The following is a 21,541-nucleotide window of genomic DNA, read 5'->3' on the forward strand; positions in this document are numbered from 1 at the left end:
GGCACTATAAATTCTGGTTTTTGGGGATTTGATAAAAAGAAATTTAAAGAGTACATGGGTGAAATATTGTGAAGAGAAGGATTGTGTATCAGACCCATCCTTGGTCTACCCAAGAGTAGGGCAACCAATGTACACGATCATCCAAATATTGATCCTCAGCTTCTATCATATCCACATGATGTCAAGGTCCTTGTTAAAGGGATAAAGGTCACCTTGGCGGTGGACAACACCTCAGTCTTCATCAACAACTTTGGAGCGAAGTTTTATGATAAGCCTCTCCCTGGGTGCACTGCTGATAAGCCTCTCCCTGGGTGCACTGCTGAAATACGCGGTTCCGATTCCTACTGGGTTTGCTGTGTCCGCCTCATGTTTACAACTTTCTACCATCTTACCGGGGGATGCAAGATGGCAGCACCAGCTTCAGATCCTTATGGTGATGTGGATCTTACACTTAGGGTTCGTGCAGTGGGAGGACTGAGAGTAGTGGATGCCTCCATTATGCCGTTTATTACTAATGCTGATACAAATGCTATACTGTGATTGCCGAGAAGGGCAGTGATATGAGAAAACAAGAGTGGAAGGGCTTGGCGGGACTGAATATATAAATCAGACCTATCTAATCAAGGCCTGGTCTCAGACCGGGCCGCGGGGGCGTTGACCTCCGAAACCCTCTCCAGGTATACTCCAGGTATCCGCTGATAGCAGGTTAGCCTTTAACCATGAAAGCTGACACTGTTCTGTCACTGTGCTCATGACGACCCTGCTTTTCATGGGAGGTATTTTACATTCCTCATTGTTTCTCACTCCATTAAGTTATCTTGGTTCTCACTCCATTAAGTTATCTTGTTTCTCACTCCATTAAGTTATCTTGTTTCTCACTCCATTAAGTTATCTTGGTTCTCACTCCATTAAGTTATCTTGGTTCTCACTCCATTAAGTTATCTTGGTTCTCACTCCATTAAGTTATCTTGGTTCTCACTCCATTAAGTTATCTTGGTTCTCACTCCATTAAGTTATCTTGGTTCTCACTCCATTAAGTTATCTTGGTTCTCACTCCATTAAGTTATCTTGGTTCTCACTCCATTAAGTTATCTTGGTTCTCACTCCATTAAGTTATCTTGTTTCTCACTCCATTAAGTTATCTTGGTTCTCACTCCATTAAGTTATCTTGGTTCTCACTCCATTAAGTTATCTTGGTTCTCACTCCATTAAGTTATCTTGGTTCTCACTCCATTAAGTTATCTTGGTTCTCACTCCATTAAGTTATCTTGGTTCTCACTCCATTAAGTTATCTTGGTTCTCACTCCATTAAGTTATCTTGGTTCTCACTCCATTAAGTTATCTTGGTTCTCACTCCATTAAGTTATCTTGGTTCTCACTCCATTAAGTTATCTTGGTTCTCACTCCATTAAGTTATCTTGGTTCTCACTCCATTAAGTTATCTTGGTTCTCACTCCATTAAGTTATCTTGGTTCTCACTCCATTAAGTTATCTTGCATAATTTGGGTCTGGTCCTCGAGTATGTTCCATTTATATGTTATTAATGTATCTTTTCGACTTCAGAAGTTACATGCCAAGTACTGTGAAGTATATACCCAGCAGTGTAACTGCTAGGACAGTGTGTGGACAGAGAGGTGTCTCTTCACCCAGCAGTGTAACTGCTAGGATAGTGTGTGGACAGAGAGGTGTCTCTTCACCCAGCAGTGTAACTGCTAGGACAGTGTGTGGACAGAGAGGTGTCTCTTCACCCAGCAGTGTAACTGCCAGGACAGTGTGTGGACAGAGAGGTGTCTCTTCACCCAGCAGTGTAACTGCCAGGACAGTGTGTGGACAGAGAGGTGTCTCTTCACCCAGCAGTGTAACTGCCAGGACAGTGTGTGGACAGAGAGGTGTCTCTGCACCCAGCAGTGTAACTGCTAGGACAGTGTGTGGACAGAGAGGTGTCTCTGCACCCAGCAGTGTAACTGCCAGGACAGTGTGTGGACAGAGAGGTGTCTCTTCACCCAGCAGTGTAACTGCCAGGACAGTGTGTGGACAGAGAGGTGTCTCTGCACCCAGCAGTGTAACTGCCAGGACAGTGTGTGGACAGAGAGGTGTCTCTGCACCCAGCAGTGTAACTGCCAGGACAGTGTGTGGACATGGAGGTGTCTCTGCACCCAGCAGTGTAACTGCCAGGACAGTGTGTGGACAGAGAAGTGTCTCTGCACCTGTCCCAACTCTGTTCTCTGTCCTGTCTTGAACTGAGTTCTCTCTGGCTTTGAAATAGTTCGTCATACATTATGAGCTTCCTGCGTTTTGTATCCTATGTTAGTTTGAGTTCTTCATTCTTTACGTATGTCAACACTTGGATTTGTTACCGTTATGATTTGTCTGTCTAGCAGATTGATCTATGTCTGCTAGGAGATTGATCTATGTCTGCTAGGAGATTGATCTATGTCTGCTAGGAGATTGATCTATGTCTGCTAGGAGATTGATCTATGTCTGCTAGGAGATTGATCTATGTCTGCTAGGAGATTGATCTATGACTGCTAGGAGGAAGAGAAACTGTGAAGGTTCCAGAACAGTGCCATTGGGTCACTAATTTTTTACTCCGTTCAAACTATATTTCATTGTTTATCGCTTCCCTTCGTCCGGTTAGAAAACTGGATACCCATTTCCCCCACTTCCTCTTAAACCCATTCTCCCCATTTTATGGGCTCACTGCATGACTGCCTCTGTCAGCTGCTTCATCATGGGTAACCACATCATGTACACCACATAGGTGTGATCGTCCCACTCTGAGTTCATACTAACATGTATACTTCAGGTACTTAAATATACAGTTATTTAGCGTCTAAGCACCCTTTCAAAGATTGTTTTTTTTATAATTTGTGATGCTAGTGCTGCTGCTCTGTAATTATTCGTCCTGTGACGTTACTGCGTCAGGACAAGTGTTTCGTGACGCGGGTCTTAGTCAGATGGTGACCCGCCGTTGGAGCTTTTGGTCATCTGACCGAGGCCTTCCGCTGGCTTACCGATCCACCCCTTTAAAAATGATGTCACCTAGACAGTAGGTTGTTCTATATACAGCACCAGGTACTCGCGCTACTCTTATTTAGCATGACTTTGTATATTAAGTTTCAGGACTGAGTGGAAATATTGTCTGTAACAACCAGAACTCACCCTAGCAAACAGTAACTTACCCTAGCAAACAGTAACTCACCCTAGCAAACAGTAACTCACCCTAGCAAACAGTAACTCACCCTAGCAAACAGTAACTCACCCTAGCAAACAGTAACTCACCCTAGCAAACAGTAACTCACCCTAGCAAACAGTAACTTACCCTAGCAAACAGCAACTCACCCTAGCAAACAGTAACTTACCCTAGCAAACAGTAACTTACCCTAGCAAACAGTAACTTACCCTAGCAAACAGTAACTTACCCTAGCAAACAGTAACTCACCCTAGCAAACAGTAACTTACCCTAGCAAACAGCAACTCACCCTAGCAAACAGTAACTTACCCTAGCAAACAGTAACTTACCCTAGCAAACAGTAACTTACCCTAGCAAACAGTAACTTACCCTAGCAAACAGTAACTCACCCTAGCAAACAGTAACTTACCCTAGCAAACAGCAACTCACCCTAGCAAACAGTAACTTACCCTAGCAAACAGTAACTTACCCTAGCAAACAGTAACTTACCCTAGCAAGCAGTAACTCACCTTAGCAAGCAGTAACTCACCCTAGCAAGCAGTAACTCACCTTAGCAAGCAGCAACTCACCCTAGCAAACAGCAACTCACCCTAGCAAACAGTAACTTACCCTAGCAAGCAGTAACTCACCTTAGCAAGCAGTAACTCACCCTAGCAAGCAGTAACTCACCTTAGCAAGCAGCAACTCACCCTAGCAAACAGCAACTCACCCTAGCAAACAGTAACTTACCCTAGCAAGCAGTAACTCACCTTAGCAAGCAGTAACTCACCCTAGCAAGCAGTAACTCACCTTAGCAAGCAGCAACTCACCCTAGCAAACAGCAACTCACCCTAGCAAACAGTAACTTACCCTAGCAAGCAGTAACTCACCCTAGCAAGCAGTAACTCACCCTAGCAAGCAGCAACTCACCCTAGCAAGCAGCAACTCACCCTAGCAAACAGTAACTTACCCTAGCAAGCAGTAACTCACCCTAGCAAGCAGTAACTCACCCTAGCAAGCAGCAACTCACCCTAGCAAGCAGCAACTCACCCTAGCAATCAAGAAATCACCCACAACAACTAGTATCTTAAACTGTAACAACCAGTATCTTGAAAGTTAAGACACTTGTGCAACATCTGGTTATTTTTACTGTAGACGTTTCGCCATCCAGTGGCTTTATCAATACAGATAAAGCCACTGGATGGCGAAACGTCTACAGTAAAGATAACCAGATGTTGCACAAGTGTCTTAACTTTCATCTTGTCGGTATTGTATACCTGTCTTGCACAACCGGTATCTTATCCTAACTCATTCTAAAAAAGTAACTTTTATTAACAACCAGTACATATATCGCCCTAACAAGCGGTACACTCAGTATATATATCACCCTAACAAGCAGTACACTCAGTACATATATCACCCTAACAAGCGGTACACTCAGTATATATATCACCCTAACAAGCGGTACACTCAGTACATATATCACCCTAACAAGCGGTACACTCAGTATATATATCACCCTAACAAGCGGTACACTCAGTACATATATCACCCTAACAAGCGGTACACTCCAGTACATATATCACCCTAACAAGCGGTACACTCCAGTACATATATCACCCTAACAAGCGGTACACTCCAGTATATATATCACCCTAACAAGCGGTACACTCCAGTACATATATCACCCTAACAAGCGGTACACTCCAGTACATATATCACCCTAACAAGCGGTACACTCCAGTACATATATCACCCTAACAAGCGGTACACTCCAGTACATATATCACCCTAACAAGCGGTACACTCCAGTACATATATCACCCTAACAAGCGGTACACTCCAGTACATATATCACCCTAACAAGCGGTACACTCCAGTACATATATCACCCTAACAAGCGGTACACTCCAGTACATATATCACCCTAACAAGCGGTACACTCCAGTATATATATCACCCTAACAAGCGGTACACTCCAGTACATATATCACCCTAACAAGCGGTACACTCCAGTACATATATCACCCTAACAAGCGGTACACTCCAGTACATATATCACCCTAACAAGCGGTACACTCCAGTACATATATCACCCTAACAAGCGGTACACTCCAGTACATATATCACCCTAACAAGCGGTACACTCCAGTACATATATCACCCTAACAAGCGGTACACTCCAGTACATATATCACCCTAACAAGCGGTACACTCCAGTACATATATCACCCTAACAAGCGGTACACTCCAGTACATATATCACCCTAACAAGCGGTACACTCCAGTACATATATCAACCTAACAAGCGGTACACTCCAGTATATATATCACCCTAACAAGCGGTACACTCCAGTATATATATCACCCTAACAAGCGGTACACTCCAGTACATATATCACCCTAACAAGCGGTACACTCCAGTACATATATCACCCTAGCAAGCGGTACACTCCAGTACATATATCACCCTAACAAGCGGTACACTCCAGTATATATATCACCCTAACAAGCGGTACACTCCAGTACATATATCACCCTAACAAGCGGTACACTCAGTACATATATCACCCTAACAAGCGGTACACTCCAGTACATATATCACCCTAACAAGCGGTACACTCCAGTACATATATCACCCTAACAAGCGGTACACTCCAGTACATATATCACCCTAACAAGCGGTACACTCCAGTACATATATCACCCTAACAAGCGGTACACTCCAGTACATATATCACCCTAACAAGCGGTACACTCCAGTATATATATCACCCTAACAAGCGGTACACTCCAGTACATATATCACCCTAACAAGCGGTACACTCCAGTACATATATCACCCTAACAAGCAGTACACTCCAGTACATATATCACCCTAACAAGCGGTACACTCCAGTACATATATCACCCTAACAAGCGGTACACTCCAGTATATATATCACCCTAACAAGCGGTACACTCCAGTACATATATCACCCTAACAAGCGGTACACTCCAGTACATATATCACCCTAACAAGCGGTACACTCCAGTACATATATCACCCTAACAAGCGGTACACCCCCCTAACCGCCAGTATGTCACCTAACAACTTAAGGAACACTACAGCAGGCCTACTGGCCCATGCGAGGCAGGCTTAAGTCAATGACCTAATCTAGTCAGGTCAGGTCCGTTTAAGGAAGGAGCACGACATCAAACTTACTAGCACAAGCTAAACAACCATTATATATTTAACAAGCAATAACTCCCCTAACAAGCAACAGACCTAACTAACAAGACCTGTTAAACCATACAAACCACGTGAACTGTACCCGGCTGCAGTTAGAATCATTTATGGAGTCGTAAGATATACATCAACCTCGACTGTTTACTCCTTGATAAAGTTGTTTGAGGCCTCGCCACACTGCATATTTGGGAAGATGAAAGTACTAGGCAGTAAAACTTAGCTAGGGAGGCAGTAGGGTGTGAAATATATATATAATAATGGATGTGTTTGGTAAATCGACGTCTCTGGTGTTTCCAGATGTTATTGACCAAGAGATGAATTTCCTGCTCAGTATTTATTCATGTGTTTTGGTTCGCTGATAGTTGGAGCCTCCAGTGTTTACGTCGGCCGGTACCCATAACGTTTTTCATTATTTCTGGTAAAAAAAATCATGCCAGAAGGTAATTTTGTTAATGAATTAGTGTATTTTAAAACTAGGAGGGAGTGAGGGATGGCTGGTCGCCCTCTCCCACGACCTGCCAAACTCGCCTATCACACTTGACTCTGATATTATCCAATACGAGGTTCTCTGCCAAAGGCAAATAAGGTGCATTTTCGTGTAACCGGATGAACTGTGGTTTAAAACCTTGTAACTATTGTGGCCAATTTCCTCCCTGTATAAATTGCCAGATTCTTATTATATGAGTGATAAGTTTTATAGATTTCCAGAGGACTTAGAAAGCAATTACAACATTACCTGCAGGAAGATCACTCATACACAGACAACATGTATGATGGTGAGGCGATAACCACACACTGACTCATAAATCAAACCAATTCAAAGAAAAACAGTGTTTGCAACTGAGAACTTTACCTGTGAAGCAACCCACCCCACTGGAAGAAGTCCGAGACGCCTTACCTGAGGATCGTCCCTCCCCCCGTGGTGAGGGAAGGCAGGTACTGGTGGCCAGAGTCTCGGATGGGCGCTGGACCATGATATTCTGTTGTGTCAAGAGCTGGAAGGTGTCAGATATGGGAGTGATGCGAGTGAGGATAGAAGCGCTGGTGGGTCTCCCTGGCATGTCTTCAATCTTAATTTTCGCTTTTGTTTGGTGCTGTGTTTTAATGTTCGGTGCTTATTATACCCGGTGTTTTACACAGTAATGCGACTGAATTACTTTATGCTTCTTATCAGTGCCAGTATTTGTTTGATTTTTGGTATTTAAGCACGTTTTTAATTATTATTATTATTGGTGTGATATATAAGTGTTGGTTTGTGCTTGTGGTGATGTCTTCAAGAAATGTGTACAAAGAAAACTGCAGTTCTTACTGGAAAATGACATTAATTGAAAACTAAAAAAAAAATAATAAATTATGCATGATAAAATTTAAATATATAATTAAAGGGATATATATATATATATATATATATATATATATATATATATATATATATATATTATATATGTCGTGCCGAATATGTAAAACTGGTCAATTAGCAAGAGCTCATTTAAAATTGCGTCCTTTCTAAAATTTACTCTTATACGTTTAAAGATTTAATTTTTTCATTAATGTTTATGTAAAAAATTTTAATTTTGCTCCAAAAGAATCTTAGAAAACTTACCTAACCTTATTATAACAAAAAACAATTTATTTTAGCCTAACCCAACTTGTCCTATATGGCAAGATGAGCGTTGCTATTTAAGCCAAGATCGCAAGTTCTGCCTATTCGGCACGACATATATATATTTACACACACACACACACACACACACACACACACACACACACACACACACACACACACACACACACACACACACACACACACACATACGCACACGTACACACTTTCCTGTATTCTTCCTAAATCAAAATTTATCCATGTTTGACCCACTGCTGTAAGTTGTGTCAGGGTGAGATACCTTCACCACGTTACTTGTATCCCATTTATTTATACTTATTTATCATTTGTACACCAATCACATCTCACCTATTTCCATGCCTTTCCAGTGAGTGTAGTTCCAGTGCATGCAATCTTTGTAGGAAAAGTTTCTGATACATGGAATCCATTGCATCATCAACCTTCTCCATATTTTCCGTTGCATTTATGTCCATTCTCTAATATGGAGACCAGAACTCAGCAGTATAATGAGGCCTTGCCAGAGATATATAAAATTATGTAAAAATCTTAAAATTTCTCTTATTCTTCGTGATATGAACACAAGAAATTTATTGGCTTTGCTGCAAACAATTGTGAATTGTTGTCTTGGCTTTAAATGTCTGCTAACAAGAACTCCAAAAATCTCTTTCGCATTCCATTTAAGATTTACATTGTTTAGGATACAAGCTTTGTGGTTATGTTATTTCCCTAGGATTAAAATATATTTGTCAGCATTGAACTTCTCCGACCACATCATCAATTTTCCCAGGTCATTGTGTCATGTTCAACCTTCCCAGGTCATTGTGTCATGTTCAACCTTCCTAGGTCATTGTGTCATGTTCAACCTTCCTAGGTCATTGTGTCATGTTCAACCTTCCTAGGTCATTGTGTCATGTTCAACCTTCCTAGGTCATTGTGTCATGTTCAACCTTCCTAGGTCATTGTGTCATGTTCAACCTTCCTAGGTCATTGTGTCATGTTCAACCTTCCTAGGTCATTGTGTCATGTTCAACCTTCCTAGGTCATTGTGTCATGTTCAACCTTCCTAGGTCATTGTGTCATGTTCAACCTTCCTAGGTCATTGTGTCATGTTCAACCTTCCTAGGTCATTGTGTCATGTTCAACCTTCCTAGGTCATTGTGTCATGTTCAACCTTCCTAGGTCATTGTGTCATGTTCAACCTTCCTAGGTCATTGTGTCATGTTCAACCTTCCTAGGTCATTGTGTCATGTTCAACCTTCCTAGATCATTGTGTCATGTTCAACCTTCCTAGGTCATTGTGTCATGTTCAACCTTCCTAGGTCATTGTGTCATGTTCAACCTTCCTAGGTCATTGTGTCATGTTCAACCTTCCTAGATCATTGTGTCATGTTCAACCTTCCTAGGTCATTGTGTCATGTTCAACCTTCCTAGGTCATTGTGTCATGTTCAACCTTCCTAGATCATTGTGTCATGTTCAACCTTCCTAGATCATTGTGTCATGTTCAACCTTCCTAGGTCATCGTGTCATGTTCAACCTTCCTAGATCATTGTGTCATGTTCAACCTTCCCAGGTCATTGTGTCATGTTCAACCTTCCCAGGTCATTTAGTGTTATGTTCAACCTTCTCAGGTTATTTAATGTCATGTTCAACCTTCCTAGGTCATTGTGTCATGTTCAACCTTCCCAGGTCATTTAGTGTCATGTTCAACCTTCCCAGGTCATTTAGTGTTATGTTCAACCTTCCCAGGTCATTTAATGTTATGTTCAACCTTCCCAGGTCATTTAGTGCCATGTTCAACATTTCTAGGTCATTTAGTGTTATATTCAACCTTCCCAGGTCATTTAGTGTCGTTCAACCTTCCCAGGTCATTTAGTGTTATGTTCAACCTTCCCAGGTCATTTAGTGTCATGTTCAACCTTCCCAGGTCATTTAGTGTCATGTTTAGCCTTTTCAGGTCATTTAGTGTCGTTCAACCTTCCCAGGTCATTTAGTGTTATGTTCAACCTTCCCAGGTCATTTAGTGTCATGTTCAACCTTCCCAGGTCATTTAGTGTTATGTTCAACCTTCCCAGGTCATTTAGTGTCATGTTCAACCTTCCTAGGTCATTGTGTCATGTTCAACCTTCCTAGATCATTGTGTCATGTTCAACCTTCCTAGGTCATTGTGTCATGTTCAACCTTCCTAGGTCATTGTGTCATGTTCAACCTTCCTAGGTCATTGTGTCATGTTCAACCTTCCTAGGTCATTGTGTCATGTTCAACCTTCCTAGGTCATTGTGTCATGTTCAACCTTCCTAGGTCATTGTGTCATGTTCAACCTTCCTAGATCATTGTGTCATGTTCAACCTTCCTAGGTCATTGTGTCATGTTCAACCTTCCTAGGTCATTGTGTCATGTTCAACCTTCCTAGGTCATTGTGTCATGTTCAACCTTCCTAGATCATTGTGTCATGTTCAACCTTCCTAGGTCATTGTGTCATGTTCAACCTTCCTAGGTCATTGTGTCATGTTCAACCTTCCTAGGTCATTGTGTCATGTTCAACCTTCCTAGGTCATTGTGTCATGTTCAACCTTCCTAGGTCATTGTGTCATGTTCAACCTTCCTAGATCATTGTGTCATGTTCAACCTTCCTAGATCATTGTGTCATGTTCAACCTTCCTAGATCATTGTGTCATGTTCAACCTTCCTAGATCATTGTGTCATGTTCAACCTTTCTAGATCATTGTGTCATGTTCAACCTTCCTAGATCATTGTGTCATGTTCAACCTTCCTAGATCATTGTGTCATGTTCAACCTTCCTAGGTCATCGTGTCATGTTCAACCTTCCTAGATCATTGTGTCATGTTCAACCTTCCCAGGTCATTGTGTCATGTTCAACCTTCCCAGGTCATTTAGTGTCATGTTCAACCTTCCCAGGTCATTTAGTGTTATGTTCAACCTTCTCAGGTTATTGTGTCATGTTCAACCTTCCCAGGTCATTTAGTGTTATGTTCAACCTTCTCAGGTTATTGTGTCATGTTCAACCTTCCCAGGTCATTTAGTGTTATGTTCAACCTTCCCAGGTCATTTAGTGCCATGTTCAACCTTCCCAGGTCATTTAGTGTCATGTTCAACCTTCCCAGGTCATTTAATGTTATGTTCAACCTTCCCAGGTCATTTAATGTTATGTTCAACCTTCCCAGGTCATTTAGTGCCATGTTCAACATTTCTAGGTCATTTAGTGTTATATTCAACCTTCCCAGGTCATTTAGTGTCATGTTCAACCTTCCCAGGTCATTTAGTGTCATGTTCAACCTGCACAGGTCATAAGTCATCATCAGAAATTATCCGACAACCTCTTGTACTACCATCGACAAAAACTTAATCTCACTGTTTATTCTCTCATCTGTATCGTTAATGAAGATTTTGAATAAGGATGCCCATAATGTCCCTTTTGACAGCCCATCACTTGTAAAGCGTTCCCATTCTGATTTCTACCCATTTATGCACACTGTTGCTTGTCTGTCAGCCATGACAACCCACGAAATAATCTCCCCTATAACCTGTGCTGCTGCTGCTCTCTTCACCAGCCTCCTGTGTGATGCTCCTTTAAGACATCTTAAGAGGCACCTAACTTCCCCCGTCTTCTGATAACATGTTCATTTTTCCACTATAATTTACCTTGTCCATAATTACTATCGCATTTGCTTTGGTTCGTAAGGTGAAGTCCAGGATCTTTCCTTAATTTATGGTATAACTTAACAAATATTTGAGGACAATTGTGTTGTAGAAATCTGAGTAAGGAATTAAGGAAAGATCCTGGACTTCGCCTTACGAAACAAAGCAAATGCGATAGTAATTATGGACAAGGTACATTATAGTGGAAAAATGAACATGTTATCAGAAGACAGGGGTACATAAGTGCCCCTTAAATATTGGTTATGTAAATATTTCTATGCGGAAGACATATATACAGCTATATGTGGTGTGATTATGTGTAAGTTATATTATAGAGGGGAGGCTGTGGAGGAAGGGGGTTAGTGGGTGTGGGGGACGGAGTTGTGGGTGAGGGAAGAGGGTGGGGGTAGTAAGGTGTGTTGAAGGGGGGGAAGAGGGGGGTGAACAGGAACTTGTCAAGGTCTTTTGGTTGTATCTGACGAAGGGAAGGTGGAGCACACTATATATACTCTCTCCCACACCCTCTTTACTGGTTATATTCCATCCCTCCCACACCCTCTTTATTGCTTATATTCCATCCCTCCCACACTCTCTTTATTGCTTATATTCCATCCCTCCCACATCCTCCCGTCCTTATGCTCCATTTCTCCCGCTCATTATTTGCGGATGCCAAAATAAACATGAAAATCACCTCGGTAGAGGACACGAAAAAAATGCAGGAAGATAAATGGAAAATCTTGTATTGGGCAGTAGAGAATAACATGACGTTCAATGGGGACAAGTTCCAACTGTTTAGATATGGAAAGAATGAAGAACTCTAAAGGGACACCGTATACAGAACGAAAGGAACGTGTGGAGGACCTGGGTGTATCACCATCTAACCTTTTCTTCAATAAAGCAAATATGAAAATCTGGAAAATGATGGGATGGGTAATGAAATTTTTCAAAACAAGGAAAATAGCGCCATTCATATTGCTTGTGTTTTCTGAGAGTATTGTTCAGTGTTGACGGCTCCGTCCAGGGCAGAGATATCAAGAACTCTAACAGATAGAGATTGTTAATGACTTGTATAGAGCCAATAAAACATTTACATTACTGGGAATTCCTCAAAATCCTAAATATTTACTCGTTGGAGCTGAGGAAAGAGATGCAAGATAATATGTACGTAGAAGGTGTTTGAGGACTTAGAACCCAAACAAAATACTGGAGCGAAAGATATTGGCAGGGGCACCGTGAACACAATAATAAAATATTATATAAACATCCGTGGTCCAAGACTTTTTAATATGTTACCAGAAGATATAAGAAACACTACTGGAACAAGTGTAGAAATGTTTAAGAGGAAACTTGACAAGTACTTAAACCAAGTAGCAGATTAACCAGTATGTATCCCTCCCACTTCTTCCCTCTCACTGCTTGTGTTCCATCCATCCCTCATATTCCCTCTGATTCAATTGTATTTTTTTTTGTGTGTGTGAATTTGAGGATCGTCAGTCAAGTGTGTGCCAGAGAATGTTATTGCTATAATGACGTTATTTACTGATGTCTCATCATGGAGACGGAATTAGATCTCGCTAGTTTCAAGTAATGATTTACGTATTGTATGTTGGTTAGTGGGGTAGTGATTAGTAACATTGTCAGTTATTATCCCCGCTTTAAGTGGGGGGGGGGTACTACATTGGTCCAGATATAATGAGTGAGGTTGCAGTCATCTGAGAAATTCTTTTAGATTTAATTGTACATACGTGTATTGTTAAATAAGTTAGCAAGTTATAGATCTTCAGTTTGATGATGTTGAAGACTCCAACAAATATTATAATTTTTGTGGGGTTACCACTGAAGGTGGAGTATAAGGTAACCTGTAGACTTCTACCACTGTAATTCACACCTTTATAGTTATGTAATTAAGTAATATATATTTATTACGTTCATCCCTGCTACACTTGTTACACCACAGTAATTCATTATAACAAAAACTGCCGTACATACCTCATGTGATGAGGACTACAGTTATGTAGGACTGTATATACCCAGCACATAGTTATGTAGGACTGTATATACCCAGCACATACAGTTATGTAGGACTGTATATACCCAGCACATACAGTTATGTAGGACTGTATATACCCAGCACATACAGTTATGTAGGACTGTATATACCCAGCACATACAGTTATGTAGGACTGTATATACCCAGCACATACAGTTATGTAGGACTGTATATACCCAGCACATACAGTTATGTAGGACTGTATATACCCAGCACATACAGTTATGTAGGACTGTATATACCCAGCACATACAGTTATGTAGGACTGTATATACCCAGCACATACAGTTATGTAGGACTGTATATACCCAGCACATACAGTTATGTAGGACTGTATATACCCAGCACATACAGTTATGTAGGACTGTATATACCCAGCACATACAGTTATGTAGGACTGTATATACCCAGCACATACAGTTATGTAGGACTGTATATACCCAGCACATCCAAGATGTCTCTTGTGTTATGTTTAAACCAGGTTTCCCTAATAATATTACAGGTTATGTTACTTTTAAAGAATCAAGTGGAACTGTGAGCATTGACTCGGGGATCTAATTCATCTACAAACCTGTCAGACACTGCAACTTCTTGGGATCTTAATACTTGGGAATTCTTCGCTTGCCTAATTCTTGGGCACGACCTACTTCAACATTGAACAAATGTGACACCACCTATGACTGCTTCACCTCTCCTGCCAACGGTTTATAAGCTGCTTCTCAGCACGTATGCCGTATTCTATTCAAGATTGATGGACTGACCACATCGACTCAAGGTTGAGGGACTGATTACCTCATTCTCCTCCTGTTCTTCAAGATTCTCCTTTGTATGGACTGATGAAGCCACTGTGTGGCGAAACGTTTCCTCAATAAAGATACCCAAGAGTTGCACATGTGTCTAATTTATCAAATATTGATGTTGTCTTGGTGTTGTTAAAGGCGGTTTCTGCTTGATTTACTGTGTAATAACGATAATTATGGTCAGAATAATATTATCATTGTCATAATCAACATGTACTCGTTAATTTATTTTTGCTGGGGGTCGAGACTTCGCCTCATTGACATTGCCCGGGATTCACTGATTCTTGGCTACTTGATTTTTTATCGTGCCTGCTGTTGAAGCTGTGTATAGAGTGTATGATTTGTGGACGCGGCATCCTCGCTAGCCTGTGTTTGCGTGGTGTGGGCGTGACAAGTTTTTGTTCTAAACCGTGGGCGAGTGGGAATGACCGTGACATATTTTCCCTCAGTATGTGACAGCGTGTGGGGGTAGACGTGGGCGTGTGGGCGTAGACGTGGACTTGTGGGTGTAGACGGTGTGGGGGCGTAGACGTGGGCGTGTGGTTTGATGTAGGCGTGTGGGCGTAGACGTGGGCGTGTGGTTGTAAACGTGGGCGTGTGGGTGTAGCCGTGGGCGTGGGTGTAGAAGTGGGCGTGGGGGTCAGGGAATAATAACTAAAGGAGATTTTAACGTCTCAAATATAAAGTACCTGGTGAGAAAGCAGCAGTATTGTAGTTGATACAATACCTGGATGTATTCTACAACAACATCGTAGCTGATACAATACCTGGATGTATTCTACAACAACATTGTAGCTGATACAATACCTGGATGTATTCTACAACAACAGTAGTCACCATCAACTGGTAAGAGACTCATTAGTTTACAGTGAAACAAGGACAGATACAAGTGAACACGAGTTACAGTGAAGACGTGTGACAGTGACTGAGAGACACAAGTGACAGTGACTGAGAGACACAAGTATGTGACAGTGACTGAGAGACAAGTATGTGACAGTGACTGAGAGACACAAGTATGTGACAGTGACTGAGAGACACAAGTATGTGACAGTGACTGAGAGACACAAGTATGTGACAGTGACTGAGAGACACAAGTATGTGACAGTGACTGAGAGACACAAGTATGTGACAGTGACTGAGAGACACAAGTATGTGACAGTGACTGAGAGACACAAGTATGTGACAGTGACTGAGAGACAAGTATGTGACAGTGACTGAGAGACACAAGTATGTGACAGTGACTGAGAGACACAAGTATGTGACAGTGACTGAGAGACACAAGTATGTGACAGTGACTGAGACACAAGTATGTGACAGTGACTGAGAGACACAAGTATGTGACAGTGACTGAGAGACACAAGTATGTGACAGTGACTGAGAGACACAAGTATGTGACAGTGACTGAGACACAAGTATGTGACAGTGACCGAGAGACACAAGTATGTGACAGTGACTGAGAGACAAGTATGTGACAGTGACTGAGAGACAAGTATGTGACAGTGACCGAGAGACACAAGTATGTGACAGTGACTGAGAGACAAGTATGTGACAGTGACCGAGAGACACAAGTATGTGACAGTGACTGAGAGACAAGTATGTGACAGTGACTGAGAGACAAGTATGTGACAGTGACTGAGAGACACAAGTATGTGACAGTGACTGAGAGACACAAGTATGTGACAGTGACTGAGAGACACAAGTATGTGACAGTGACTGAGAGACACAAGTATGTGACAGTGACTGAGAGAGACAAGTATGTGACAGTGACCGAGAGACAAGTATGTGACAGTGACTGAGAGACACAAGTATGTGATAGTGACTGAGAGACACAAGTATGTGACAGTGACTGAGAGACAAGTATGTGATAGTGACTGAGAGACACAAGTATGTGACAGTGACTGAGAGACACAAGTATGTGACAGTGACTGAGAGACAAGTATGTGACAGTGACTGAGAGACACAAGTATGTGACAGTGACTGAGAGATACAAGTTTGTGACAGTGACTGAGAGACACAAGTATGTGACAGTGACTGAGAGACACAAGTATGTGACAGTGACTGAGAGACACAAGTATGCGACAGTGACTGAGAGACACAAGTATGTGACAGTGACTGAGAGACACAAGTATGTGACAGTGACTGAGAGACACAAGTATGTGACAGTGACTGAGAGACACAAGTATGTGACAGTGACTGAGAGACACAAGTATGTGACAGTGACTGAGAGACACAAGCATGTGACAGTGACTGAGACACAAGTATGTGACAGTGACTGAGACACAGGTATGTGACAGTGACTGAGACACAAGTATGTGACAGTGACTGAGAGACAAGTATGTGACAGTGACTGAGAGACACAAGTATGCGACTGAGACACAAGTATGTGACAGTGACTGAGAGACACAAGTATGTGACAGTGACACACAAGTATGCGACAGTGATTGAGAGACACAAGTATGTGACAGTGACTGAGAGACACAAGTATGTGACAGTGACTGAGAGACACAAGTATGTGACAGTGACTGAGAGACACAAGTATGTGACAGTGACTGAGAGACACAAGTATGTGACAGTGACTGAGAGACACAAGTATGTGACAGTGACTGAGAGACACAAGTATGTGACAGTGACTGAGAGACACAAGTATGTGACAGTGACTGAGAGACACAAGTATGTGACAGTGACTGAGAGACAAGTATGTGACAGTGACTGAGAGACACAAGTATGTGACAGTGACTGAGAGACACAAGTATGTGACAGTGACTGAGAGACACAAGTATGTGACAGTGACTGAGACACAAGTATGTGACAGTGACTGAGAGACACAAGTATGTGACAGTGACTGAGAGACACAAGTATGTGACAGCGACTGAGAGACACAAGTATGTGACAGTGACTGAGAGACACAAGTATGTGACAGTGACTGAGAGACAAGTATGTGACAGTGACCGAGAGACACAAGTATGTGACAGTGACTGAGAGACAAGTATGTGACAGTGACTGAGAGACAAGTATGTGACAGTGACTGAGAGACACAAGTATGTGACAGTGACTGAGAGACACAAGTATGTGACAGTGACTGAGAGACACAAGTATGTGACAGTGACTGAGAGACACAAGTATGTGACAGTGACCGAGAGACAAGTATGTGACAGTGACTGAGAGACACAAGTATGTGATAGTGACTGAGAGACACAAGTATGTGACAGTGACTGAGAGACAAGTATGTGATAGTGACTGAGAGACACAAGTATGTAACAGTGACTGAGAGACACAAGTATGTGACAGTGACTGAGAGACAAGTATGTGACAGTGACTGAGAGACACAAGTATGTGACAGTGACTGAGAGATACAAGTTTGTGACAGTGACTGAGAGACACAAGTATGTGACAGTGACTGAGAGACACAAGTATGCGACAGTGACTGAGAGACACAAGTATGTGACAGTGACTGAGAGACACAAGTATGTGACAGTGACTGAGAGACACAAGTATGCGACAGTGACTGAGAGACACAAGTATGTGACAGTGACTGAGAGACACAAGTATGTGACAGTGACTGAGAGACACAAGTATGTGACAGTGACTGAGAGACACAAGTATGTGACAGTGACTGAGAGACACAAGTATGTGACAGTGACTGAGAGACACAAGCATGTGACAGTGACTGAGACACAAGTATGTGACAGTGACTGAGACACAGGTATGTGACAGTGACTGAGACACAAGTATGTGACAGTGACTGAGAGACAAGTATGTGACAGTGACTGAGAGACACAAGTATGCGACTGAGACACAAGTATGTGACAGTGACTGAGAGACACAAGTATGTGACAGTGACACACAAGTATGCGACAGTGATTGAGAGACACAAGTATGTGACAGTGACTGAGAGACACAAGTATGTGACAGTGACTGAGAGACACAAGTATGTGACAGTGACTGAGAGACACAAGTATGTGACAGTGACTGAGAGACACAAGTATGTGACAGTGACTGAGAGACACAAGTATGTGACAGTGACTGAGAGACACAAGTATGTGACAGTGACTGAGAGACACAAGTATGTGACAGTGACTGAGACACAGCTGACCTGACCATAAGTGTCCGGGGCCCAAGACTGTTCAACAGCCTCCCATCAAGCATTAGGGGAATTGCCAATAAACCCCTGGCTGCCTTCAAGAGAGAGCTGGACGGATACCTAAAGTCAGTGCCGGATCAGCCGGGCTGTGGCTCGTACGTTGGACTGCGTGCGGCCAGCAGTAACAGCCTAGTTGATCAGGCCCTGATCCATCGGGAGGCCTGGTCATGGACCGGGCCGCGGGGGCGTTGGTCCCCGGAATAACCTCCAGGTAACCTCCAGGTATCTCTTAATCTCTGTTATGTGCCCTACCATAGTACCATAACCTACCTTACCATAGTACCATAACCTACCCTACCATAGTACCAGAATCTACCTTACCATAGTACCATAACCTACCCTACCCTAGTACCATAACCTACCCTACCATAGTACCATAACCTACCCTACCATAGTACCATAACCTACCCTACCATAGTACCATAACCAACCTTACCATAGTACCATAACCTACCCTACCATAATACCAGAATCTACCTTACCATAGTACCATAACCAACCCTACCATAGTACCATAACCTACCCTACCATAGTACCATAACCTACCCTACCATAGTACCATAACCTACCCTACCATAGTACCATAACCTACCCTATCATAGTACCATAACCTACCCTACCATATTACCATAACCTACCCTACCATAGTACCATAACCTACCCTACCATAGTACCATAACCTACTCTACCATAGTATCATAACCTACCCTACCATAGTACCATAACCTACCCTACCATAGTATAACCTACCCTACCATAGTACCATAACCTACCCTTCCATAGTACCATAACCTACCCTACCATAGTACGATAACCTACTCTACCATAGTACCATAGCTTACCCTACCATAGTACCATAACCTACACTACCAAAATACCATAACCTACCCTACCATAGCACCATAACCTACTCTACCATAGTACCATAACCTACCCTACCATAGTACCATAGCCTACCCTACCTTAGTACCATAACCTACACTACCAAAATACCATAACCTACTCTGCCATGGTACCATAACCTACCCTACCATAGTACCATAACCTACCCTACCATAGTACCATAACCTACACTACCAAAATACCATAACCTACCCTACCATAGTACCATAACCTACCCTACCATAGTACCGTAACCTACCCTACCATAGTACCATAACCTACCTTACCATAGTACCATAACCTACCCTACCATAGTACCATAACGCACCCTACCATAGTAGTATAACCTACCCTACCATAACCTACCCTACCATAACCTACCCTACCATAGTACCATAACCTACCCTACCATGGTACCATCATCTACTCCACCATAGTACCATAACCTGATCTACCATAGTACCATAACCGACCCTACCATAGTACCATAACCTACTCTACCATAGTACCATAACCTACCCTACCATGGTACCATCATCTACCCCACCATAGTACCATAACCTACTCTACCATAGTACCATAACCGACCCTACCATAGTACCATAACCTACCCTACCATAGTACAATAACCTACTCTACCATAGTACCATAACCGACCCTACCATAGTACCATAACCTACCCTACCATAGTACTATAGCCTACCCCACCATAGTACCATAACCTACCCTACCATAGTACCATAACCTACCCTACCATAGTACCATAACCTACCCTACCATAGTACCATAACCTACCCTACCATAGTACCATAACCTACCCTACCATAGTACCATAACCTACCCTACCATAGTACCATAACCTACCCTACCATAGTACCATAACCTACCCTACCATAGTACCATAACCTACCCTACCATAGTACCATAACCTACCCTACCATAGTACCATAACCTACCCTACCATAGTACCATAACCTACCCTACCATAGTACCATAACCTACCCTACCATAGTACCATAACCTACCCTACCGTAGTACCATAACCTACCCTACCATAGTACCATAACCTACCCTACCATAGTACCATAACCTACCCTACCATAGTACCATAACCTACCCTACCATAGTACCATAACCTACCCTACCATAGTACCATAACCTACCCTACCATAGTACCATAACCTACCCTCTGCTGTCCTCTACCTCTATTCTCCTCTACCTCTGTTCTCTACCTCTGCTGTCCTCTACCTCACTTCTCTACCTCTGCTCTCCTTTACCTCTGCTCTATTTTACCTCTGCTCTCCTCTACCTCTCCTCTCTCTTCTACATCTGTTCTCCTCTGCCTCTGTTCTTTATCTCTGTTCTCTACCTCTGCTCTCTCCTATACCTCTGTTCTCTACCTTTGCTCTCTCCTCTACCTCTGTTTTCCTCTGCCTCTGTTCTCCTGTACCTCTGCTCTCTTCTACCTCCGTTCTCCTCTACCTCTGTTCTCCTCTGCCTCTGTTCTCCTGTACCTCTGCTCTCTTCTACCTCCGTTCTCCTCTACCTCTGTTCTCCTCTGCCTCTGCCCTACTCTGCTTCCCCTGTTTCCCCTGCCTCTCCTCTGCTCTCCTCTACCTACCCTCTTCCCCCTGCCTCTCCTCTGCTCTCCTCTACCTGCCCTCTTCCCCCTGCCTCTGCTCTCCTCTACCTGCCCTCTTCCCCCTGCCTCTGCTCTCCTCTACCTGCCCTCTTCCCCCTGCCTCTCCTCTGCTCTCCTCTACCTGCCCTCTTCCCCCTGCCTCTCCTCTGCTCTCCTCTACCTGCCCTCTTCCCCCTGCCTCTCCTCTGCTCTCCTCTACCTGCCCTCTTCCCCCTGCCTCTCCTCTCCTCTACCTGCCCTCTTCCCCCTGCCTCTGCTCTCCTCTACCTGCCCTCTACCCCATACCTCTGCCTCTGCTCTCCTCTACCTGCTCTCTTCCCCCTGCCTCTGCTCTCATCTACCT

The 21,541-nt window shown here is 42.9% G+C and overlaps 1 protein-coding gene across 11 annotated transcripts in view; it reads left to right on the top strand.

Annotated features, from left to right (window-relative positions):
• RapGAP1 (Rap GTPase activating protein 1) overlaps nucleotides 1-21,541 on the top strand; it is a 388,752-nt gene that overhangs the window by 288,851 nt on the left and 78,360 nt on the right. The window contains exon 1 of one of the 11 annotated variants that reach the window (XM_070096737.1): nucleotides 7,123-7,445. The exons of 9 other annotated variants lie outside the window; for them this stretch is intronic. In XM_070096737.1, coding sequence (XP_069952838.1) covers nucleotides 7,374-7,445 — 72 coding nt within the window. In that variant the 5' untranslated portion in view covers nucleotides 7,123-7,373. Of the gene's footprint in view, nucleotides 1-7,122; nucleotides 7,446-21,541 lie in introns of those variants that run through there. One more of the 11 variants, XM_070096738.1, reaches the window with a different exon arrangement.

The sequence above is a fragment of the Cherax quadricarinatus genome, chromosome 54 (assembly GCF_038502225.1).
Source record: "Cherax quadricarinatus isolate ZL_2023a chromosome 54, ASM3850222v1, whole genome shotgun sequence".
NCBI lineage: Eukaryota > Metazoa > Arthropoda > Malacostraca > Decapoda > Parastacidae > Cherax > Cherax quadricarinatus.